Source organism: Larus michahellis, chromosome Z (genome assembly GCF_964199755.1).
Source record: "Larus michahellis chromosome Z, bLarMic1.1, whole genome shotgun sequence".
NCBI lineage: Eukaryota > Metazoa > Chordata > Aves > Charadriiformes > Laridae > Larus > Larus michahellis.
Genome location: NC_133930.1, coordinates 37,475,340 through 37,501,272, shown reverse-complemented (window position 1 = coordinate 37,501,272; position 25,933 = coordinate 37,475,340). Strand labels below are relative to the sequence as shown.

At 41.6% G+C, this 25,933-nt stretch overlaps 1 protein-coding gene across 2 annotated transcripts in view; it reads left to right on the top strand.

Moving 5' to 3' along the window:
* MLLT3 (MLLT3 super elongation complex subunit) overlaps positions 1–25,933 on the top strand; it is a 139,133-nt gene that overhangs the window by 76,319 nt on the left and 36,881 nt on the right. For both annotated transcript variants that reach the window (XM_074570483.1, XM_074570484.1), the window contains exons 5-6: positions 13,925–14,044; positions 21,296–21,904. In XM_074570483.1, coding sequence (XP_074426584.1) covers positions 13,925–14,044; positions 21,296–21,904 — 729 coding nt within the window. The remainder of the gene's footprint in view (positions 1–13,924; positions 14,045–21,295; positions 21,905–25,933) is intronic.

The window sequence follows — 25,933 nt, the reverse complement described above, 5'->3', positions numbered from 1 at the left end:
TCTATAGCTTGATGGTATTAAAGTACACTGCGCACCCGTGTCCACTAGAGCCTTATACTCCTGTGGGTCTGATGTGCCAGGCCATTGAATCCACACCGTCCAATAAACCCGGTTGTCCCTTTCCTCCACCTGGCCGGAGGCAGGGCCCCCCTAATACTCATCATAGTATCCATTACTCACTTCTTGCATAAATGACTTGGAAGTTCCTTCAAGAGGATCAGAAGCAAGATCAGGCCTTCTGCTTTGTCTGGGGAACGGCCCACTGGAAACTGGGGCGGCACTTTTCCTGGAGGGATCCCCTTTTGTGGTTGTCCTTCCTTGCAACTCCTGTACCCGTGTCCGCAGGATCGAAGTAGGTCGTCCATCCCACTTCCTCATGTCCTCTCCGTGGTCCCGCAGGTAGAACCACAGGGTGCCTCGTGGTGTGTACCCTCTGTACTCTCTCTCTTGAGTGGGGAAATGCCTGCTTCTAATAGCTGAGATGCTGGCCCGTGCAGGTGGGGAGTAGAACATATTCTCTTCAAGTTGCTGGACCTTCCGCGACAGTTTCTCCACAGCTGAGACAAGGGGGGAAGAGAGACTTTCTTCATATCGCCGGAGCCGGCCAGCTACCTCATCCACCGTTGGTCCCTCTTCACCTTTCCATTCCATTACTGCCAGGGAGTTGGCATATGACGATGGTGCGCTCCGTACAAACTTCCGCCACATGGGCCTTGTGCATCGCACCTCATCAGGGTCTGTGGGTAAGTCGGCATTGTCCAAGTCATAATAAATCATCTCCCGCACGGCTAATTCTCTCAGGTACTGGATACCTCTTTCCATGGTAGTCCACTTGCTTGGCTGACATACAACATCCTCACTGAAGGGGTACCTCTCCCTCACGCCTGACAGGAGTCGTTTCCAGAGGCTGAGGGCTTGGGTCTTTTTCCCAATCGCCTTGTCAATGCCGCCTTCCCTAGACAGGGATCCCAGCTGCCTGGCCTCCCTACCCTCTAATTCCAGGCTACTGGCCCCATTATCCCAGCACCGGAGCAGCCAGGTGACAATGTGCTCGCCTGAAAGTCGGCTGAAATCTTTTCGCATATCCCGCAGCTCACTCAAGGATAGGGATCAAGTAATTATCTCTGGTTCTGCCTCTTCCTCCTGCTCTCGTGATGGCCCTGGTTCATCATCATCTCTTACTAAGCGAACTGATTTCTTTGTGTACTTCTTCTGTATGGGGGCAACTGATACCGGCACGGGTTGGTTCTCTGGTTCAGTGGCAGTGGCTACCACGGGGGTTGCAGTAGCCGCAGTGTCTGCCGCAGGGGCTGCAGCAGCCGCAGGGGCCGCCGCAGGGGCTGCAGCAGCCGCAGGGGCCGCCGGTCTGGTTTCCATCTCTTCCCCTTGAGGGTGCTGCATAATTCTGAGCAGTGCCTGGTAGATACTGGCCAGGGCCCAGCACAGCGCGGTGAGTTGTGCCTCTCTAGAATAGCCACAACATTTTCCCTTCAAATATTCTACCACTTTATCAGGGTCCTGTAATTGTTCAGGGGTGAAGTCCCAGACCATTGGAGGCGAGTAGTTCTCTAGGTACCTGCCCATGCTCTCCCACATGCCATGCCACCCCTGACTATCCAGCCTCGGAGCAGATCTCCGGGTGGTAGTCTTAAATAGTCGCTTAACCCTAAACAAGACCTGGAACGTATTCAGGAGACATAGCACTAGGAACACACTAGTTTGAGTATCCCAAGGATATTCAAGATTCTCAAAAGCTGTCATACCTGACCCGAAGGAGAAAAGGGAGGCAAAAGGGCTGGGGAAACTATTAACAAATTCTGAGAGACGGTGTCCAATGTACGGACAGGACAACAAAACCACATAAACACCCCAAAATAGCCGTCTGAACAGTGATGTTATCATATCATAAACAGATATCGCACAGGACAGCAGAATGATAATCCTCATCCCTCTTCCAGACATGGTAAACAGCATTGCAGGGAGTACATAAGCCATATAGGAATTTATGTAACACAGCCATGAGAACAAACCAAGCAACATGATGACCAGTGACTACTTACCTAATAAAAGAAATGCATACAAGAAAAAAAAACCAAAACCGTTTTTTCCACGTTCTAGTTGGATTCTGTCGTTATCTCAACCCTTCAAGCCCCACGTTGGGCGCCAAAAAGGACTGTCGTGGTTTAGCCTCAGATGGCAACAAAGAACCACGTGCCGCTCGCACGTGCCTTCCTAATACAGGAAGGATCGTAAGAAAAGGCAAGACTCTTGGGTTGGGACAAAGGCAGTTTAACAGAACAGCAAAGGGAACAGGCAAACAACAACAACACGGATAGGGGAATATACAAACGCGATTACGGAACCGCCGCTCCCCGCCGCTCGCCGACCGGCCGGACCCCGGACGCCCCAGCCCGCTTTTAAGCAGCAACTTCCTGCCCCCTCCCCCGGCAGCTCAGGGTGGGCGTGGCTCACATGGCATGGAATACCAGGAAAAGTTAACCCTATCCCCACCGGAACCAGGACAGTGAGCCGGACTAGGGAAGTGATCATCCCCCTGTACTCGGCACTGGTGAGGCCCCACCTCGAGTACTGCGTTCAGTTTTGGGCCCCTCGCTACAAGAGGGACATTGAGGTGTTGGAGCGTGTCCAGAGAAGGGCTACAAAGCTGGTGAGGGGCCTGGAGGACAAACCTTATGAAGAACGACTGAGGGAGCTGGGGTTGTTTAGCCTGGAGAAGAGGAGGCTGAGGGGAGACCTTATCACCCTCTACAACTACCTGAAAGGAGGTTGTAGAGAGATGGGGGCTGACCTCTTCTCCCTGGTGACAAGTGATAGGACGAGGGGAAACGGGTTCAAGTTACGTCAGGGGAGGTTTAGATTGGATATTAGGAGACATTTTTTCACTGAAAGGGTTATTAAACATTGGAATAGGCTGCCCAGGGAGGTGGTGGATTCACCATCCCTGGAGGTGTTTAAAAAAAAGGTAGATGGGGCACTTAGGGACATGGTTTAGAAGTGGCTCTTGTCAGGGTAGGCTAAAAGTTGGACTCGATGATCTTAAAGGTCCCTTCCAACCTCAACAATTCTATGATTCTATGATTCTATATGTATATTACAAATAGTATGTCCTTCTGAAGGGAAAAGTGCAGGCTCACCTGGCACCTGCATGCTGCCATATTCAGTATAGACAAGTCTATGTGTTTGTCTCTTGCTGCAGATGCCTTGAATCATCTTTTGGATGCTCACAACTCCCCTTTTCATAGAATCATAGAACGTGTTGGGTTGGAAGGGGCCTTTAAAGGTCATCTAGTCCAACCCCCTGCAGTAAGCGGGGACATCTTCAACTAGATCAGGTTGCTCAGAGCCTCATCCAGCCCAGCCTTGAATGTCTCCAGGGATGGGGCCTCCACCACCTCTCTGGGCAACCTGTTCCAGTGTCTCACCACCCTCACAGTAAAGAACTTCTTTCTAATGTCTAATCTAAACCTACCCTGCTCTAGTTTAAAGCCATTGCCCCTCGTCCTATCGCTACGTGCCCTTGCAAACAGCCCCTGCCCAGCTTTCCTGTAGGCCCCCTTCAGGTACTGGAAGGCTGCTATGTGTCTCCCACATACATCACACATACATCTTGTGGCATCCCAACTGCAAACTGGTTGGGGATATTTGCTACAGCCAATGTTCTTTTGTCTTTCAGGCTAAGAACCTTTCTTGTTGTTTTAAAATGAAGTGCTAGCAGTCTGCCTGTGCATTCTCATGGTTACCCTTCCCCAGGGCATCCCCATCCTTCATGTGCCCAAAGGTCTGACTATCCTGCAGTTCACTGGGAGTGAGTAAGAGTGATATACAGATATCCTGAGTAATTACACAAATGAGAACACAACAGTAGCACAGCTTTGCAGTGCTGCAGTGGCCACTTCAGTTAAGGCAAACAGGATGTTTAGGGTGGTGACAGTCATGTAGATTAATTCTGTGGAGTATTTCCATTTTAGCATTTTATTTGGTATCATCAGAATTGAAGCGTAAGTGTGCAGTCAGTCGTCGTTAGTAAGAGGTCACCAACTTGCTGATTTCTCTTCCAATCTGAGAATTAACTTTTTGAGCCCTTACAAGGTAGAAGGGTTTCATTTGGCTGCAGAGATTGTATTTCTGTACTCAGGAAGGTAAATAGACTGAACTTTGGTTCAGTCTTACAAAGGCCATATCCAGTTTGCAAAGTTCTTTGTCAATGTTTTCCACCTTCAGAAACATATTTTCTACACTGAACTATCCCACACACCCTCAAAAAATATAGTTACGCTCAAGTCTGTATCTACAATTTACCTACTTTCAGTTGACATTGTTCTTATAAATGTAAAAAGAAATGTTTACAGAAGAAATAAAATATTTTCAAGAATATGCTGGGCAAATTCAGTCAAAACATTCAGTGTAATTGTTTATGTTCTATCTCTTTGCATATATGTTCTAAATGACATTTCTTTTAGAAAAGTTTTCTGTGGAAATTATGCCACTGAGAGTTTTTTGTGCCATTTACTCTGTGTGGTACTTAATGATGTGAAGCTAACAGGTATACAGGTATGACTCGTGAATTAGCAGTGTATACCATAACTCATCCTGTTGGTTGAAATCCCAAATAACACCGTGTATGCAAATTTTGGCTTTTAGTAAATCCATTTCTTACCAAGCAAATCATCAAGCTACTGGTAGTGGTGGAACTTTATACATGTGATCTCCTACAGAGCTCATCTTCTAGACACAGCACAAAATTGTGCATGAGTAGATACAGTAGGATTGAAGTTTTCATCAAATAAACACCAATAAGCATTGATCCTTATGTGGTCATTCCTTCCTAGATTTGTCAGTTACCTTTTCAGATTAGTTTCAGCCTCTAAACATGAAAGAGCCAGAGGGAAAAGAGGCAGCACTGTGACTCCTGTGTATGGGTATGGAAAGGGGATGACACTGACTGGGAAATTTGAAGTAAATGTTGAATCCTACTAAAACCATTTATAAATGGGGTCTGGCTCCAGTGATGTGTTTTGTGTTGTCAGTAGTGCTGGTTCTGTTGCTTTTTTGGCCTGCATGTTTTTCAATTTCAAGAAAAAATTGAAAATTACACCTAATCTGCTTATTGAGACAGTAGAAATAAATTGATTCTGAAGATGCTGAGTGACAGCTACCTAACAGTTAAATTGAATTTTGCCTCTGGAAGCAGAGTTGCTCAGGCATCACTTGTTTGAATATGATATTATGAATAACTTAATTTTGATTGTTGCAGAAAAAGTACTGAAAGTATTTTTAGTCCATGTTAAGACAGCAATTTAATGCAGCCCTCTCTCCCATTGCAAATATATAGTTGCTTATAGTTGCAAATATATGAATAAAAATGTTGGTATTATTTTTGAAAGGAGACTCAAAATCAGGTTGTTTAATCCAGGAGTACACAGACAATGTTTAATAGTTGAATTTTCTTTCATAAAAAGAAAAGCCTTATAGATGCCCCTTAGAGAGCAGTTATCACTATAGACAAAAATAATAAAATTCATAACATTATTACAAATATACATAGCTATTATTAATACAGTTTGAAGTTTCAGATTTAGAGGATGCAAGGAATAGGTCACTTTTAGAGTAGTAATGATTCTTTTTAGCAACAGAGGTGTGCTTTTGTCTGCTTTCAGTAAAATTAATTTGGAAATACAAGTAGCTCTGCTTTTGGAGCAAGTTTGCTCTTCACTTGAAGACAGCTGATCTATGAGTCAAGAGACAGCAAGAATCATTCTGAGGGGTGCAATTTTTAGAAAATAATATCAATGTAAAAATTCGGGTTTTGCCAAAAACCACTGCATTCTGTTGTTTGAGGTTTTTTCCAAATCTTTCTGTTTTTACTGTTTAACAGTTAAGAAATTTTCAGTCACTTGAGGTGCCCGCATAATACCTATTCTAAAACCTACGTTCTTAATCCATGTAATGAAGATGAAATCATGGGGATTTCCCTCTTTTCTCTATCCTTCCTCTTTCCTTGCAATTCCTGTGTCGGTTGGAATAGTTGGCTTCTACCCAGGGACAACCATAGGTACAGTGCTGCTCTAGGGAAGGGATTATGTTTAATCTTGTGCTTTTCATAATTAAGTAACTGAATTTTCTTAAACTATATATTACTTTACTTTTGAGCAAATAACTTAAAAGAATTCTAAAAGGTTTTCTATTCCCTGGTGAGTCTTTTGGTTTACATAGGAATAATAGTTCAGGACAACTGCATTATTGTTGTTGCTCTTAGTGCTTTCAGTGGTGAATGAACTTGTTCTTCACTGTAAAACGACATGGGGTGCGGCAGCCCAGGACCCCATGAAGTCAATTGTCTATCTATGCACAATGACTGTAATTCATCTGCAGGGCTGCAGAAACATTGTAATACTGGTTCATTTTCCCCAGAATACTGAAAGTACTTTCAATTTTTCTGCAGCACGTTGTGGGGAAGCTCACCAGCCTGTTCTGAGGCTGCTGTATGAAGGTGTTCCTAGATTACCTGCTCGGTAAATGAAACTACAACAGGTAGTTTGGTGTGGATCTGTTTGAGGCAAGATTATTCCATCTTTGTTGATGGCCTCCTTTCATTCAGGAAATTGAAAAAGTAAGAGACAGTAACAGCTTTTTGGTAGTGGTTTGTTTTCCCGCAGAAGTACATTAGTGCCTTAATAAGGAGATTGTGTTGATCTGGAGCAGCTGTGACAGCTTGTACAGTTTTTAACTGTGTATCTATCTAAGTGTCTGTGTGAGTTGGTTGATCTATGACTCATATACATCCAGGGAGGCATGATGTGCATTTGTAGAAATTGGCAATAAGAGAAGACCAGCTTCCTTGGAACATTTTGAGGCTGTTCCTCATGCTTTCTGTACTGGGATCTGAAAAGCAAAGTTTTGTGTTCTGAAAGTGGGTGGTTCTTCTTGGGTACCTGGGTACACCAAGCTGCCAAACGTGTCAGTAGATAAGAGTTGTTCTGGACAGGCCTTTTTTTTTTTTTTTTTTTTGTAAGGAGACTTCTGAATCAGGTGTTTGTAGGCTTGTGTATAGGTATTACAATTTCACAATTTTTCCTAAATTACTGTAAAAGGGATAGTGGAAGAGCGTTCCCGATTATATTAAGATAATTGGTGGTGCACAGTTGTTGTTCCCTGATCCCTTCTTTTGTTCAGCAGTGCATGGAACTACATAAATTAAATACATGGCAGTTTTTCATTCTAGACTGGTCACTTTTACGTTGATCAAGCAGGTAGGATCATTCCTACCCAGTAACGTGAATACTAATGCATTTCCTCTACCCACTGTTTTTTTGGTTGTTTTGTTGTATTTTTTTTAAATAAGTTTTCCTTTGCCCAAGAAGCTGTCTTTTATTTAAAGCAATTGGCAGACAAAGGTTTTAAATACAAGCTTAACAGCTGCAGGCTCGCAAAGTGGGTGTTAGGCGAACTAGAGGCAGGATACCATTACCAGTAGATCAGTTTGGATGCTTGTATGCGTAATGCTTTATTGGCGCATATGGCAAAAGGAAAAAAATGTTTCTATAGGGGTGGACTAGTGAGAAAAGCGTTCGGGGGGGGACACAACCCCTCTGTCTTATACATCTGCCTGTAACAGCAATGAAAGTAAAAGATAGCTTATGTGCACTTGTTGTTTTGCTCTTTGGTAGGAGTTGTTTACCATGGTGGGTAATACCAGCATGATATTCATGTGGTATTTGGATGCTCCAATATGATTTAGTCTCACAGAGTTTTCATAATTTTTTCTTAAATACGCTATTATGATGAGATCTTGTTAAACCTTATTTTGGTGTTTTAGTCTCTTCCCTGTGTTGAGCTAAAACTTGTATGGAACGGCTTATTAGTGGTGGTGTATGAAACCTCCCAGTTACAGTCTAAACCAGCAGAAGGTAAAGCTAGGAAAGATGATTTTTCTCTTGTGCAAATTTAGTGTTACGTGTTAAGTAGCTGCCCATAGTGATGCTCCTGTTTTCCTTTCACAGAGAAAGTGAGATGGAGTGTGGCTTCTTCTGTCTCTGATGTGCATTATTAAAATAAATCTCCTCCCAAAACTGTCCATTAACTGCAATCTTTGGTGTCGCTGGAACAGATGGGCTTTGGAGCAGGAGAGGGAAGAACATCAGTGCGCATCTTCATTTCCCATTGTGGTTTTGTCCAGTCACATCAAACAGTTATTCCATTAAACAATGCTGCTATTGGTCTTTTTTCTCTTTGTCTTGTCTCGCATCCTCTGCCGTGGTGACATCATCTCTCCGTCATCATTAGATTGCAGGCTGGCTTTCTTGGGAGTTCACCTCACCTACTGAGTGAGTTTCTGTATGCCTTATGGAACAGCTCATTTAACCTTTTTTTCTCCTCTTCCTGGAACATCTTCTAACCCAACAGTCATGTTTGTATGGTGAAGCTTTTCCTGGACAGCACAGGGTCTCTCTGAAAAACAGTCATCTACGCGTGAACTTCCTGAGAGTTCACTTGCTCCTGTTGAATAGTTAATCAAGCTATTAAATAGTTTTGGACTAAATGTTGACCTGGAGGGACACCGGTAGTCAGTGGCATGTACCTGGACCTTGCACAGCTGCAGAGAACCATTTCAGTCCAGCAGTCCAGATGGTTCTCCACCCATCTCATCAGATATTTATCCAGTCCATATCTCATAGATCGGGCTGTAAGTTGGGCAGGATTGTTCTTAGTAAATGTATGCTGGCTGCTGGCAGTCACATTCTTGTCCCTCTGTGGGCTGGAAATGGGTTCCAGGAGGATTTTCTCCATCTTCTTCCCAGGGATTGAAGGGAAACTGATGGAACTTTTGTTCCTTGGATCTTCTGTCTTGAAGATGAGTGTAATGTTTGCCTTTCTCTGGTCATCAGGAAGCTTCCTTGATCACCACAACCTTTTGAGGGTGATGGAGAGCTGCCTTGCAATGGCACTGACCAGCTCCTTCAGTACCCCTGCTTGCATCCGTGAGTTTGGTCTCATGAACTTGAGTATCCCTGTGGGTGAAGTGCACGCCAACTCGATCCTCCTCTCTCGTGGGCACCGACTCACTGACACAGACTCTGTGAGGATGCTTGGGTACCTTGGAGGCCTGAGGAAACAAGAACTTATTAGTGAACACAGAGGCTAAAAGAACATTGAATAGATAAGCCAAGTTCTTTGTCATGAGGTCTCTTGCCCCATTGAGCAGTGGGTCACACTTTCTTTAGCCTTCCTTTTACAGCCTGTCTGTTTTTAGAAACATTTATTGTTGTCATTCGCATCGTGTAACATTAGCTGCTTCCTATGGGTGCAAATAATTTCTATTCATGAGGATTACAAAGTTCCTGCCAACAGGTAACAGTTAAAATACATATTTTCTAAATTGAATCTTATACAAAACAAAACAGAAAAACCCAGCGTGGGTACATGGAATCATAGAATATCTTGAGTTGGAAGGGACCCGTACGGATCATTGAGTCCAACTCCCTGCTCCTCACCAGGACTACCTAAAACTAACCATATGACTAAGCATCATCCAGAGGCTCCTTGAACTCTGGCAGGCTTGGTGCTGTGACCACTTCCCTGAAGAGCCTATTGCAGTGGCTGACCACCCTCTCAGTGGAGAACCTTTTCCTAATGTGCGATCTGAGCTTCCCCTGATGCAGCTTCATTCTATTTCCTCTTGTCCACCAAAGAGAGGAGATCAGCACCTCCACCTCTGCTGCCCCCTTGAGGAAGTTGTAGACTGCAGTGAGGGCACCCCTCACCCTTCTCTTGAAGCTGAACAAACCAAGTGTCCTCAGCCGCTCCTCCAAAGTCTTGCCCTTGAGGCCTTTCACCATCTTGGTCACCCTCATCTGGACATACTCTAATAGTGTGATGTCCTCCTTATATTGAGGTGCCCAAAACTGCACACAGTAGTTGAGGTGGGGCCACACCAGTGCAGTGTAAAGTGGGATAGTCACCTCTCTTGACATGCTTCTTAGTTAAACCTATTCTGTAGTTTCCATATCATTTGTATCCTGGTATTAAACTGTGAAAATAACTGTTTTCTCTTGGCCTTGTTTTTAATGCTTATCCAGAACCAGATACTCCAATCCACCCAACTGTTTTTTAAAATCCTTTAGCATTTGTGAACAAGTACATCTAACTCGCTACTTCTACACGTCCCATTACTGTCACTTTTGACAACACCAAAGACAGACTGTGAGGTCAGCTAGACCTCTGCTTAAATATAGTCAAGCTAAATCTCTGTTTAAAGCCCAGCTGTTGTCTCACCTTGCTTCAATAACCTGTCTTATTCCACCAGCTTGTCTGATCCCACTGAGCTGTTGACTTGTGGAAGGGGCTGAGGAAAGGAATTAATAATGTTCCTGGCTTTTGTCACTGAAGGTGATTCATTGTGGGAGCAGACAGGTACCAGCTGCAGGTGGTTTTGGGTGCCTGGATTAAGCACGGGTTGTGGCAGTGTCCTCAGCATATTGGAGTGTACTCCGCAGCTGTAAGCTAGCGGAAAACTTATGGTGCGGAAAGGAGAAAACAAGTTAAAAAGAAGTACATATGGCATGGCTGTATTGGACAAATCTTGCTATGCTTTTGGTAAGCTTGCTTTCTTGCTCCAGAATTAATGTCTTGCTGTGGTATGCTCATTCCCACCTTTTGCTTCTTCTGGGTAGCCTTGGCTTAATATAGCCGTATACATATACATACACACACATAAGCAGTATGTGCTGCCAGTGGGATAGTGCCAACGTAAAAGCAGAGACTTGCTCTGAAAGCTGGCTGAAGTACATCTGTCAGGCTGTGTGTTTGACTAATGGGAGGACAAAGGGCAGTTACCCACTGCAGAAATTGCTGTAATTATGTCAGCTGAGCTCTAGCAGTAATAGTACTTAAATTGGATGTATAGCTGTCTCTTTGCTAATTTAGCCAAAAGGGAAATGCATCTCCATTCCAAAAAGTATTTGTGATGTTGGGGCTTTTTACATAGATAATCTTGGCAAAGAAAACAAACATTTTGGGAGAGTTCCTGGAGAGTTACTTAATGTTAATATTAACTTTATTCTTTGAGAGGGAGGAGAAGGTAAGTGATTTTTATATCTTTTTTCCTGATATAGGGGACTTTAATGAGGACTGTATCCTTTTTCTGTCAGAAATCAGTTTGGAAGACAGAGGTGTGTTTTTTATCAGAGGAGCCAAAAAGTTAATTTTACATGAGACTTTCTTGGACTTTGTGATCTTTACAGATGGTAAAGTCTGTAGTCTGAACAGAAGTTGTGTCTTACTGCATACATTGTTAATCACATTAAAATTTTGAATCTATAGTTGCCATTTTTCATAGGATGTATAATGAAATAATAGGCTGCAGGATTCAATACACTGAAATTTTTAGGGCTCACAATTTGGAATGTCCAGATTTTGTCTTCTAAAAATGGTATGGGAATTTTTTGTCATGTGAAGAAGCAAAGGTGACCACACGGGGCATCCACAAAAGCAAGCATGACATTGTGCATGGGAGCCAGTGGGAAGAGAGGGATGTTTCCTTGCAGGTCCAGAGCTCAGCATCTTCTATCTAGCTTTGCAGGGCTTGTCAGACAGCAGGAAAGCTATCTCTAGCATGTAGTGTTTTGAAAAAATAGATAAATTAATAGCCGTGCTAGGGAGCAGCAGAATCCAGGTACAGCAGCGCTGGAGCAGAAGATGGGAGCTAGCTGAGTTTCACTCCCATAGAAGGCATGAATCTTAACATGTCTGGTAACTGCTCTGTGATGGTTGATTTGTCTGTGGTCTCTGGAAGTGTTTGTATGTAAGAGTCTTTAAAATCCAGGAAGGGAACTAGACCCTTGCTATGGCAGAATTGCTGCTTGCTGACCAGCTATCCAGTTTACTGTACTACAGAACAGATAAAACTTGCAGTTAAAGTTGCAGCGGTACTGCTTTCACATAAAAACATCATGCTGTTTTTACTGTTTATCTTTGTGGTGGGTTAATCTTGGCTAAGGGCTGAACTTCCACCCAGTGGCTTGGTCACTCTCTCTGCCCCCTCAACAGAGCAAGGGGAGAAGATAGCATGGGAAAGCTCATGGGTCAAGATAAAGACAAGGAGGGAGGTTGCGTACCAGTTAACATCATAGGCAAAACAGACTCGACTTGGGTGTTATGGTTTGAGAAAACCCATAATAATTTATTGTTGTTTAGACAATTATTCTGTCACCCAATGACCCCTCCATACCCAGAAAGGGGAATCAGGGAAAGCAAGGAAACATGAGGGTTGAAATATAAATAGATTTAATAGGATAAGACTAAATAATTAACAATAGTACTAAAGAACCAGTGTTGATCCCAATACCAATATAAGACATCCAAGGATTGCAGTCAGCCAATTCCACCAGCAGGAAGCTGTGCGCTCCCAGCAGTGGACAGCAAACGTGGGACACGGCGAGTGCAACGGCTTCGGGAGGAAGGGAAGGGCTCAGGGGTCCGGCACCGGGGCAGGGAGTTCTCTGGACCGCCGCCATCAAGTCGGGGGAGAGAGAGAACTTCTCAGCAAACTTTCTAATTTATATCGAATGTGACATTCATGGTATGAAATAATCCTGTTGGCCAGCCTGGGTCAAGTGCCCAGGCCATGCTCCTCATCCCTGCACCTGGCAAGGCTTGAAAACACTCAGACTTTGAATCCCCCATAGCCTAACTGGCTACACAGTAAATATTTTCATGAATTCAAGCACTCGAGTCTTCTAAAAGTGCAGTTTTCCCCAGCATTAGAAGATAAGTTAGTCCTGTGTTGCTCAAACCAGGACAATTGGGTAAAATTAATTTAATTTGTTGCAAATTAAAATAGATTTGGATAATGAGAAGCAACAACCAAAAAAAAAAAAACAAACCGAAAAGAAAACACTACCACTGCCTGACACCACTTTCCCATGCTCAACTTCACTCCCTCATTCAGGACTTGTCTGTCTCCTGTGACACAGGGGGCTGGGGAATGGGGTTTACAGTCAATCTATAAGAGCTCCTCTCTGCTGCTCCTCCCTCCTCATACTTTTCCCCTGTTCCAGCACAGGAGGGCTGCAGTCCTTCAGGAATTGCTCCAGCATGGGCTCGCCATGGGCTGCAGGGAAATACCTTTTCCAGCTTCTGGAGCACCTCTTCACCTCCTTCTTTGATCTTGGTGTTCACACTGCAGTTTCTGACACTTTTGTTTTCCTCCTCTGCCTGCGCAGTTTTGCCCTTTCTTAAACCTGTTTTCTGCGAGGTGCCACTATCTTGCCTGAGAGGTTGGAACTAGATGATCTTTAAGGTCCTTTCCAACTCTAACTGTTCTATGATGCTATGATTCTGTAAGGGGCTCAGACATGTCCTGGTCCTGCAAAGGGTCCGTTGGAGCTGGCTGGATCCAGCTGTGTCTGACATGGAGGAGTCCCTGGCCTCTCCTCACAGAGGCCACCCCTGCCACCCAAACCTTGCCACATATACCCGTTACAGTCTTCCTTCATATTGCTCTAGTTGAAAGCAAAGACTGCTGTATATGCATGTTTATGGGATGTCAGCAACCTGCGGAACCTTTTACTGCAGGTGGGATGAGCTTTCAAGTGTACTAGACACTGCTTAGGCCTAGAGAAAGTGTGCTAAAGACTTGTGTGCCATGATGTGTAAGCAGCCATAATAGAGTAAGGTATGCCATTTTCTGAGGGGCTTGTGTTGTATTTACATAGAAATTAAAAGATATGATTTGGTCATTAAGTAGAGGATGGCAGTGTGGTTTCATTAACCCATCCGCTGTTGAGGAGAAACATGGCTACTGTTGGAGTTTTATTCTATTACCAATGTGATTTGCTAGTTCCTTAGGCAGATGAGACTCTCTCCATTGGTAATATTTGACTGACATGCTTTCCTCTTATAACAGATCATGGTAATGTCAGATGGCACATCGTTCTCTTCAGGACAGAGCCTTCATCTCCCCAACCTTCCCAGTAACTCCCTGTCTTTTTCGGAAGTGAAGAAGAAATCATCTCATGGGCCAAAGGTGAGACATACTTTGCTAGAAAATACTTGACCCCACAGTGCTTTCCCTAGGAATATACTTGAGAAAAAAAATATTTATAGGTATTTTTGCAGTCTCATGACATAGTCCAGTGATAATAGGACTTGACATTTCTCTGTGGTGAACTTACTTTTCATCACATAAAAACAATGCAGAGCAAGGGTGGCTGTGAGAAGAAGTGCCAATGAAGGTACTGCTTTTCTGGTTCTTGTACATGCACGATTGTTTTCCTCCTTTTGCAGAAGGAATTCTAATGGTGTGTTGTAGTATTAGGGAATTTTCGTGATGGAAGTGCGATCTACAGAAATGTGAAGAATATGGGAAAATACCATAATAATAATAATAGCATTTATTAAGTATTTTTGAATACTATTTAAGATAATTGAGTAGAGTGAAGCTTGAAGTTGCTTTCTTTAGGATTTCTAACTCCGTTCGAATTTCAGGGTTTAATTCTTTAGTAGGTGTTTCAAAGACAGCAATGTATCATCAGGCTTTAAGACATCAAATTGAGTCCCCAACCTAGAACATAGTGAAAAGGTATAGTCCAGTGAACCTTCTGAGTAATACAAGTGGACTTTTCTGAAACAGCAGATGATTTCTTCAGTTTGACAAAATGCATTAATGTTGTGGGAGAATAAAGAACATCTTGTAATTTATTCAAATAAGAAATGCAACACAATGACTTGCTTCATGAATGAATTAACATATATGCCTTTTCTCCATTCTGTTAAATTGTTTGGGTTTTGATTTTCTTTCTTAGCATCTTGTCTGTTTGGAATATGTTACTTAACCTTGCAGTGAATGTACTGCAAGGGGCAGTACCCATTTTTATCAATAACTTTCATGTTCTGTTGCTGTGCCAAATCTTGTATCTTCTAAGAACTATGAGTATGCCTAAGCCTGTCCATTGATAAGAATGTATCACAACAGTAAGCATAAATGGAGGGGATTAAAAAAAAGTTATTTAACATGTTCCTGCCTGGTTTGCGTCGTATCTGAGTGCCTCACAATCTCTAATGCAGGTCTTCTTGTAACATTTAAAGGATATGTGGTTGTGTGATTATTTTTGTTTTTCTAATGAGGAGCTGAGGTAGATTGAATGTGAGGACTAGACTGAAGGCACTTAACTTTGGCATGCTAAAATGACTGCTTAATGCCTAAAAGGAAGGCACCTGGCTACACCAAAGTGATGCAAGGTGCAGAAGATAATTGTCTGACTGCTTAGACTAGGATGTGTCTCCATCTACTCAGAAGCTGAAGATGGGTTACTTCAACACTTTATGATCTATAATAGGGGTTCTTGTGAGGTTTGGTAGCTCTCTGCAGTTCAGTTTCCAATCACTTCTTTGGATTTGGCTGTAATGTTGATTCACTCATGTCTCGCGTCGTGTGACAAAGCAGTCATACTGAGGCTTGGCCTAAATAAGCAACCCAAACAACTGCAGAAGGACTTTAGGGATGTACAGACATGATACCAAGTCCTACACTAAAGCTCCATCTAGTAACTGTACACCCTGGTAAATCTTGAATCTCTAGCGTAAATTCTTTCATAAGCCAGTGCTAACCTGGGATATCCTCTTCAGCAGCAATACTATCTATTTGAAATCATTCTTTTTTCAACCTTGTATGCTGTTCACTGGAGTTCTTAATAGTGGGAAGAGTTATATCAGTGCACTGTTTCTTGCCAGTCCATGAGAATATTCAATTTTTACCCTCCGCCAACAATCTTTGTCTCTTCCTGTCCAATATACACTAATGACCAACTCTTCTTGTTTCTCATAAAAAAAGAGTTGTAAATATCTGCCTTACTGAGAATGATCATCTGTTTTTGACAAATTGAAACACAAATTAACCTTGGTTTTAGTATAACAAAGAAGTTTGGGGGTTTTATTATAAATCCTGGGAGCTGGGAACCCTTGGATTTTTGTCTTTAGGGTTTTTGTTTTGGCTGAGGGGCAGGAGAGTTCCAGCCAGTATGTAAATAGATTTTTGTAATTTGGAATAACCCTAGTGATGGAACAACTTCAGTGTCCAAATTTCATTTAGATATGCCTCTAGAATAGGAGCCATTGGAAGATCTTGGTAGTTCTTGGGTGAAAGTTGTCTGTACTGTGGCTGCATCTGCTCCAGGTGTCTGTACTGGGTGATTTGAGGATTTTTCTGCTGCAGCAGTAGCCCTTTGATGTGCTTGGCTTGGTTCTGGTTTGTTTTGTGTCTGTGAATACCAAAGTAAACTTTGAGGTCGGTTTTAAACTCTTGCGCGTGGGAAACCAGAACCAAAGAATATTTGCTTACCCATTTGCCATTACAAAACACCACATAGACTCCTTTGGTTAGAGGAGAATTGCAGTCAAGATAGTAAAACCAGTGCAATGAAGTGGTTTAGCATTCACTTATAAAAAAGTACAATGCAGTATGAAGTGAGAGAGAACAGTCAGTTTGCTTTCTGTCACATCCTCTTCTGAAATATGTTTTAAAAATTCAGAAGTTTGTATTCTTGAAGTTCCGTGATTTTGTGTTTAATTTTATGGAGATGATATTAGTGAGCCCCAGTACTTTCATTCTAAAACAAAGCTTTAGTCTTGGAAATACAGAGAACAGGCAGAAATGCATGAAACCTTACTTTATGCATTTTTCCAGAATATAAAAATAGCTGCAGGCTAGCTACAGATACTTGTGTTGCTTTTAAATCAGTTGTATTACTGTGCCTGTTTGTATTATGTAAATACCACATCCACAGAATACAGTGGAACAGCTCGATTCGTTTAGTTAGGAAGATTATGTCTTTTGGAATGAGTTGTATTGTCAGCTGCAGTGAAATGAGTGGTTTTTATAAACAAAAACCCAAAAGCTCTTATTCCTGTGTGTGACCAGAAAAAAAAAAATCAATCGCTTTATGCTGCCTCTTTTGGCTTTCTCTGTCAAACCAGTGAGCCTGGTAATTCTCCATCTGCTTCTAATAGTCCTGATGTCATTGGTCATACTAGTTTGTTGGGCCGGATGAGCTGAAGTGTGGAAAGCTTTGTAAATGTGCAATACTGTAATAATCTGTAAGAACTAGCAGCAAGTAAATTCACCTCCAGCATGCAGCTAGCAAGTGGAAGAATACGATAATGTTTGTGGAGGCTTTCAAAATGTTAGATTCCTCCCAACCCCCCACCCCCAGTTAGTATTTTTATTCAATAATAAACAAATTTGTGTTCAACAGAAGTCTGAATTTCCTTGAGCAAGTAATTCCTTTTACATATTTTCCTCGTCTTTTCCTCTTAAGAGCGGGAGGCATCTTTGAGACTAATTCTAGTCCATTGGCTTAAGGTGGACACATTGTATCAATAGGCATAACATAACGTTTGAAGAAATGCTTTTTTATTACAAATGAAAACAATGCATGTTTTTATGATCACTAATCCTAAATTAGTAGCCTAAACCCAGTACAGTAGACTGGCATGGCCATGCCAATGTGCTTGGTTTAATGACTTCATAAAATTTAATGAATCACCCCTCCCTCCTTCCCAGCAACTCCTTCTTTTGCTAATTTGGTTCCTCATGTCTGTCAGCAACTAGAGAGATTTGACATGATTTCCAGCGGATACTGCTTGTTCAAACTCACGTTCAACCAACTTGGGGATTACACAGTGTGAAGTCAGAATCCGGCCCTGCAAGATATACAGAGAGTTCAACACCATTTCTTGAGGTGTAGTTACAGAATTCTTTTAATCTGCAAATGTTTACCTATTGAGCAGCTGTCACAGTCCGTTTGGATCTCTCAAATTTACAGAACAACCTACTCAGTGATTTAAATTTTATTTCATGGGTTCATTAAGAAATACAAGAAACAAACACAAGGACTAGGGCACAGTCCCCTTTGCGCAGACTAGTCTGTCACATGAGTTCACTTATTCACCGCACAAGTCATACAGTTTCGTAATTTAGAACATGTAAGGCTCAGTCCATGCACTCAGGAGCAAAAATAATAAATAAATAAAATTAGTTACCTAGCCAACGGTGAGGGTGCTCGTCCTTCCTCCTCTGTCACCATGTGCGTGTCCCCGTATCACATGGGAAACACGAAAGCCTCAGCAATCCAGCTGCTAATGAATCCATTTCAAAAACTTTTTTTTTTTTGGTAAGTTGATGTTTTATACCTTCTGACTTGGAGCTTTGGTTTATGTCATTTCCATAAATTAGCAGATTGTGTCGAAAGACGATGGCTGGAGGAGACAGCAGTTTGCAGGTGGTCATGGCTTTGTAATGGCCCCTTAGCTCTTTCTGGCCGCCTGTCCTGCCTGCCTGGTGCTCTCACTGCTCCCAGCATACATCAGGCCTTAGCATGAGTTGTGTTAGCCAAGTCTGAGCAGCAGTTGAGTGCAACAGTCACAGTAGCAGCTTTTCTCTGTTGGTAAAGCTTCAGATTTTTATCATGCTTTCTAAAATATTTATTTTTAAAGATCTGTTAGTACTGCTTTATGAAAGGGGATATATATCTGGAAGTACTATATGTACATGGTGTCATTGGGCTTAAGAAAAGAAAACATCTGCAGTTATTTTAACATGCATATAATCCTCTGTATTATTCTTTTGAAGTTTGTTATGCAATGTATCAAAGTCTAACATTCACTTGGGTTGCTTCAATATTTGTTGAATGCACAAATGTAAGCTATGGTATGTAAATATCTTACCTGTCAAAACCCCACAATCTCCATTTTACATAATGAGCTTGAGAAAAAGACTGTTTTGTTTGTCCATCTTAGCAGAAGGACATCATTCACTCTTATTCCTTGCAACAGTTCTTAAGGTGGGAAGGAAAAGAAACAATTAAATGGGCTGTTAGATTTTTATAAGTAAGAAAATGGTTCAAAAGTATGTTCTGATTTTCAATGAGATCTATGCTGTACATGATGTGAATATATAGCCACATTTCATTCCCACCAGCCTTCCACATTCATCATTAGGTTTGATATAATTTTACCAGTGAATATAATTGGTTTTTTTCTGTCTTACAAATTTTATGTTCGTCTTGCTGTTTCCTCTAAGTCATTGTTGGCTTCTGTTAGACTCACTGCAGAAATTTAAATAAGAAAAGATACTTTTTGTACTTAGAGAATGAATGCAGATATAAAAGCAATGGGTTTGCTGTCATAGTGAAAGAGTAGCTCTCAGGGAGTATGGCAGGGTTGTGTGTATATATATATGTGTGTGTGTGTGATAAATATGTCATATACTTGTACTATGATTTCTATGAAAACATCAGCTTCCATGTTGTTGAATGAGGAAGGAAGTCTGGTTTTAAAATTGAAAAGGCAAGAAAGTTCTCAGGTTCCTATTGGTTTTAATGCTGCTGCACCCCATGACCGATTTCACAGCTCTCGTATGTTGGAAAACCACTAAAATGAGTCTTTCCTTTTGGAGTAATTTAAAATACGTGGTAAGGAGACCAATAAGAAGCATAAGGATTCCATCTAGTTTATTAATGACACATATTTTATTCCCCCTCGGGGCAACACTTACAGCTCTGGCATGATAGAACAAGATGTGAAGATAAAAGCATTAATAATTAGTTCATATGTCAACTTTTGGGGCTGGTCTTGCATCAAAGTATGGAGCCTTTTTTTTTTTTTAATTTAAAAAAAATCACCAGGAAAGGAGTTTTGATTAAAGTAAAACATCTCAAGGAATGACTAGTGCTTTTTTTGTTTTTTAATTACTGGAAATAAGGGAAGTGCCTTATGTTCAGGCATTCAGATGTCATCATGGTACTGTTCATTGTTGATGCTTCTGCCCATTGTTAATGACGATGCATATATACTACATAGATACAGTTAGATTTCTAAATCTGACTGAAAAATACATTTGCAGTACTGATGCAAGAAACATCTGAACAAAAAGCACAATTGAATAATTTGTGCAGCACTGTGTGAAAACTCAGTCTTTCACTAATAGTTAAGGTAATGGGAAACTAGTTAAAATAAGGGAAAAACAGTTCAAAGTAATTATTAATTAATTGTTTCCACCCATTGCTACAGAGAAGGAGACACTGCTCTTTTTGCAAACATGATATGTGTAAACCATTCAGGTGACTACAGTATTAAATACTGGTTTAACACATCCCGGTCAGACAGTCATAAGTAGTTAGTTATCCACCAACAGGAAGCACACAAGCGGATGAATTCTCAGTCTTAATTTCTCCTCTTGTTGACACGACCTTCATTAAACAGGCTAATACTGCTTTGTTTTGTGGGGTTGGTTTATTTCCAGAGCAGTTGTGACTGTATTTTTAAAATTAGTCAGCCCCTGTGGAGGTTGAGGCTGGCCATGTCCTGCTTTCATCCTTCAGTTTCCAGAACACTGTTGCTGTCCCATCTATGTTCTGGGTAAAACGGTGGTTAAGAAAGGGCTAAGAAATGAAGAAAAGCTAAATGTGTTTCCTCCTCTGCAGTTCTGTAAATCTGTGGCAGTGTTAGACAGCCAGGCACACCACATCTGCATATATAGAATCATAGTACGGTTTGGGTTGGAAGGGACCTTTAAAGGTCGTCTAGTCCAACTCCCCTGCAATGAGCATGGACATCCTCAACTAGATCAGGTTGCTCAGAGCCCCATCCAACCTGACCTTGAATGTTTCTGGGGATGAGGCATCTACCACCTCTCTGGGCTGTAGATGCCCCATCTGTGGTTTAATCCTGGACGGCAGCTAAGCCCCACGCAGCTGCTCACTCACTCCCCTCTGGTGGGATGGGGGAGAGAATCAGACTTTCAGCTTTGCCTGAAATGTCATCAGGAGCACTTGTTTTGCTCTGATCTTGAAGTAATTCTGTTGACAGTATATGGTTCCTTATCCTGATCTTTCTTTATGATGTGTTTTTTCTGATAGCTAACAGTCATGGTTAACGTTTCCTAAAGTCTCTTCACGTTCATCTTATGATATTTCTTAAAAAACATATCTAATTCTCAAGATCAAAGCTAACTTGTGTGCAGATATTGACAAGCAGTGGTAATTGCTTATGTTTCACCACTTTGTAACAGGTAATTTGAACAAAATGGTGGGATTTGTATCTGTTCTTGTATAGGTATTTCAGTTTCTGGTTGTCAACCTGCAGTTCCAAATTTTTAATATGAATCCCGTGTCTATATTGTGTCTGTCTTTTGGGACTTTAAGTGTTCCTTTTTCTCCTTTTTCCCCCTTTTCCCTTTTTTCCCATTCCCTTTGTAAAATTGTGCATCTGCTTTTTGCAGGACCCAACTAGGATTCTGAACATAAATAGCAGCAGCAGCAGTAGTAATAGTTTTTCAAAGACCCACAAGTTAACAAAGGAGCACAAGGAAAAAACTTCTAAAGACTCAAAAGAACATAAAAGTGCCTTCAAAGAACCTTCCAGGGAACACAGCAAATCTTCCAAAGAATCCTCTAAGAAACCCAAAGAAAACAAACCACTAAAAGATGAAAAAATAGTTCCTAAGATGGCTTTCAAGGAACCCAAACCCATGACCAAGGAGCCAAAATCTGAAAACACCCCCATCCTTACCATAACAGGTGGGCAGCAGCAAGACAAGAAGACCCCCACAAAAAAGCCCTCTTTTCTGGACTCTGATGAACCTTCTGCAAAAAAAAGAAAAAAAAGTGGCTCGGATTCGTTACTTAAAAGTTTTTCTAGCGCCCCACCGCTGATTCTTACTTGTTCAACTGACAGAAAACAGACAAAGGATAGATCTCAACTCAAGATGGGGAGAGTCAAAATTGAAAATGATGCACTGGAAAAGAAGACAGCTGCTCTGCCACCGTTTGAGGATATTGTAGATGCCAATGATTCTGACATGGAGGAAAACACATCCTCCAAATCTGAAGTAAGTGGTGTTGGGTTTTGCTTCATATGTGTTGAGTACTCACAATCTGTGTGATTGTGTACTATATTTGTATTTTCCCCTTTGTTTCTCCTATATACTGGCAGATTGTTCAAACTGAAGAATGTAGACTGCTGGCTGCTCAAACTTATGCATGTTCTAGTTGAATTGTATTGCTTATTTAAGTCTACTCAGTTTATAAATCTGTCAACATTATGACAAATGAGCATATGGGAGATGGCTATAAATAATACTGCTCTTTTGATCTTGTTCTTTTGAGTTTTATGCTTCTTGTGAGATAAAAGGAAATTGATTTAAATGCTTGTATTTCACACCCTGAGTGTTTGTGTTCAGATGTTAGAGAATTCAGTAAATTCAGGAAAGGGTTAACAGTAAATTAGACTGTTACTTGTTGTTTCTCCGCTAAAAAGTGTGGTTCTGTGAGTGATGCCAGTTTTGTGGAGGAGCAGGAGTTCCTAGAATCCTCACTCTGATGAGGAAAGTCTGTCCAGAGTAACAGACTTACCCAAGAAGAAAGACTGTTTTTATTGAAGTCTGCTTTCCTGAAGTATTTGTCTACTATGCCTGTTCATCTGTTGCAAGCTCTTGATGATTAGGATTTTAATCATTCTCCTAACAGACTCCAGTCTTCAGAAGCATCTTTCGTAGAGAGTTGAGTAGAGAAGGAAAGGGGTGGGAAGAGAAGGCTTGTTTGGTGCCTTTTTTGTGCTTGTGGCTTGAGATAGTGTGCCTGGGAGAGAGGAAGTCTTCCCAACCACGGCTGTTGAATTCTCTCCTGTTTTCGGTTGTGTGCCTCTGTTACTGCCATCAGATTCATAGCCCTGCTTGCCCTCTCTGGAACAGACAATAAATACCTTGCTGTGGGGAGGTGTCAACATTAGATTTTTACTTCACAGAAACTTGCCATGAGGGAGAAAGTAATTTATTTCTGAAGTGACCTTTTAATGACTGGTCCCTTAGGGCATGCAAAGCCTATAAAATTTAGAAGGTTTGGAATAAGACAGGCTCCACTTTACAGCATGGCACTAGTGATATCGTGGTTGAGGTGGCATTCTCGTTCTGGCTTAGAACTTATGAATTTGTCTTTAAACCTAAAAATATTCATGTTTGTCAGCCTTGGTGTGAATTAATTTTTAATGTCTTCAAAAGAAGCTGAATCTTCAATTTTAATTTATGTCAGTACCCTTTAATACTCCCTACCTACCCTCAGTATAGCTGGCTAATTAGCTTAGATTTTGCTTTCAGGTTTCCTATTCATTCAATAGGTGCCATATTGTGTCACCCTTGTGTTTTTCATAGGATGTACTGCTGTTCGATGTCCATCTGCATTTGACCTGCAGGACCTAAGGGGTGCCTTAATTCTGTACTAAAAAAAAGCAGATTCAGGGCTTTCTAGTTCTGCAAGCCACTGGTACCGAGAAGGTAAACTACTAGAGTCCTCTGAAAGAGAAGCAGCTTCTGCTGCTCTGGGCTCTGGTGTATTTTAACACTGATATCCTGGATCACGGAACAGATAGGTCTTCAGTGGGAGGGCCAGTGTGGCCCACATCTCTGTGGGTGAAAGGCTGTCTGCCGCTTTGGGACAGTGTTCATTAATAAATCAGGCTGAGTATGGCTCCAGTCAGTGACTGGATACTACTTAGAAAGTCAATAATATACTTATTTTTAGAGAAGATAGCTAGAAAACCTGGCATAATTCCCTAAGATGCCTGTGTATTCACACCATTATTAGTGTTGTGGGAGAAAGAGCTGGTCAGCCTGGTTAATGAGTGTCTACAGAATTTCACAGTCAATCCTTCTACACTTCATTAGCTTTAACCATGGAGCCCAATGAAAGGTGATCGAGCAGTGTAGTAGAGGTAATTCTGTATGTTGGAAAAAATAGTTTGAACTTTTTGTATGCGTTGATTTGTTCCTAAGCATTTTAGGAAAAGGAGTAGATTTTACAGCTAGGTCCATAAAGGGTATATTCTATAAATATAGTCATATAATTTTTTTTTTAAAAGAGAGAAAAATTGCAACTTTACATAGAGAGTAAGGGTAGTGAAAACATAATAATGCTTTTGTTATAGAGGACCAGTTTCTTTCAGGTCCATTAATGCTTCATGATACTAACCAACATAGGTGCCTGAATCTGGGGAGACACCTGTTCAGTGGCGTATTCTGGCACAATAATATGCTATAAAATTCAGTGAAAAGTTATTTCTTACTCTGGTACAGTTACAGTGGTGGATATCGTAGTATTGATGGACAAAGAATATATCATTATTTAGGAGTATATTCAGTGGTAAAGTATCCAGGATTTATTCCTAAAGTGTCTTTAAAAAAGCAAAACGACAAAACCCAACTCAGCAAATTCAGATTAAATATAACAAATCAGATTGCAAATCAGCACCTAAAAGAAAATTGTTAGGATACCACAAAAATATTAACTTAAGAGTCAAATGCATTTTTTTTCTATTTTAAGTTACATCAAGTTACATGACATAGTGCATGAATTGATGTAACAAAAGTATGAATAACTTTGCTAAGAATTTTGTGAGGACGGTATTTTCTTCACTCCATGTAGTAAGAGATGTTGTCATTCTCGAACACACATGTCCCAAAATGGTGACTGTTCACTTTGTTGATATTAGCTCATATGCAACAAATTTGTAGTAAAAGATGTAATGTAAGAGCTGTAGCTAAGGTTATATTACTTCACCTAGAATGATTTTATTTGCACTCTTTTATATTTTACAAAGAGTTCAGTTTGTCAGAAGGTACACAAAACCGAGTAGTTTTTGTGTGCATTTCTTTAAGAAAAAAAAAAGTCGCGGGGAGGGTAGAGATCTTTATTTTGGAAGTTCTGGAAGAGTCTTCCCTTGGCAAATGTTCATTGCTTCTGAATTTTGCCCATTAACTTATTTTCTTGTAATATGTGAGAAACAAGTTAAGAAGTGGGACATCAGCAGCCGCATAGTCAATGTTCAAATGAATTCATACTGCTTTTAGCAAACGTATTCACCAGAAGCTAGAACTTCATGCAAAAGTAAGTTTCTTCCTATTGCTGGTCACGCTGAAGACTGTTTTCAGTGCTAGGTGTAGTCCATGATCAGTTCTCACAGAATCACAGAATGGTAGGGGTTGGAAGGGACGTCTGGAGATCATCTAGTCCAACCCCGCTGCCAGAGCAGGGTCACCCAGAGCAGGTTGCACAGGAACACATCCAGGCGGGTTTTGAATGTCTCCAGAGTTGGAGACTCCACCACCTCTCTGGGCAGCCTCTTCAGTGCACTGGCCAGTAAAGAAGTTCCTCCTCATGTTTAGGTGGAACTTGCTATGTTCAAGTTTGTGCCCATTACCTCTTGTCCTGTCGCTGGGCACCACAGAAAAGAGCCTGGCCCCATCCTCCTGACACCCAGCCTTTAAGTATTTATAAGCACTGATAAGATCGCGCCTCAGTCGTCTCTCTTCCAGACTGAAAAGACAAGTCCCTCAGCCTTTCTTCATAAGAGAGAAGTTCTAGTCCCCTAATCATCCTCATAGCCCTAATTCTCAATTGTGAAGGCTGGGTATGGGTTTTTAAATTAAGCATAATGTTCTGAGAAGTCCTCATGGTAACGGAAGCTGATGAGCATCATTAAACGGAGGTGCTGTTTCTCTGGGTTGGTGATACCAGAATGAAGTGCCGCTGCTCCCCTGATTTCTTCAGATACGGCCCTGCTCAGTGAATAGAGGTGGTGTGTATCCTTTCAATTAATGGGCTTTGGTCTCAGACAGAAAAGCAGAGTGTGCTCTGCCCTTCTCAGTATTGGTATCGTGCTCTACCTAGTTCTGGGTAGTCACACTTGAAATACTAGCCTTCACCTTCAAGAAGTGGAGGAGGTAGAGGTTTAGGACCCCTCGAGAGAGGTAGAGCATGTCTGACAATGGCTAGTCCACCCTCTGAGCTGTCCTTTAAAATGCGGGTTTAAGAACGCGGCCATTAGCGTACTGTTGCCTCGGGGGCATTTCAGAAAGCAAGACACT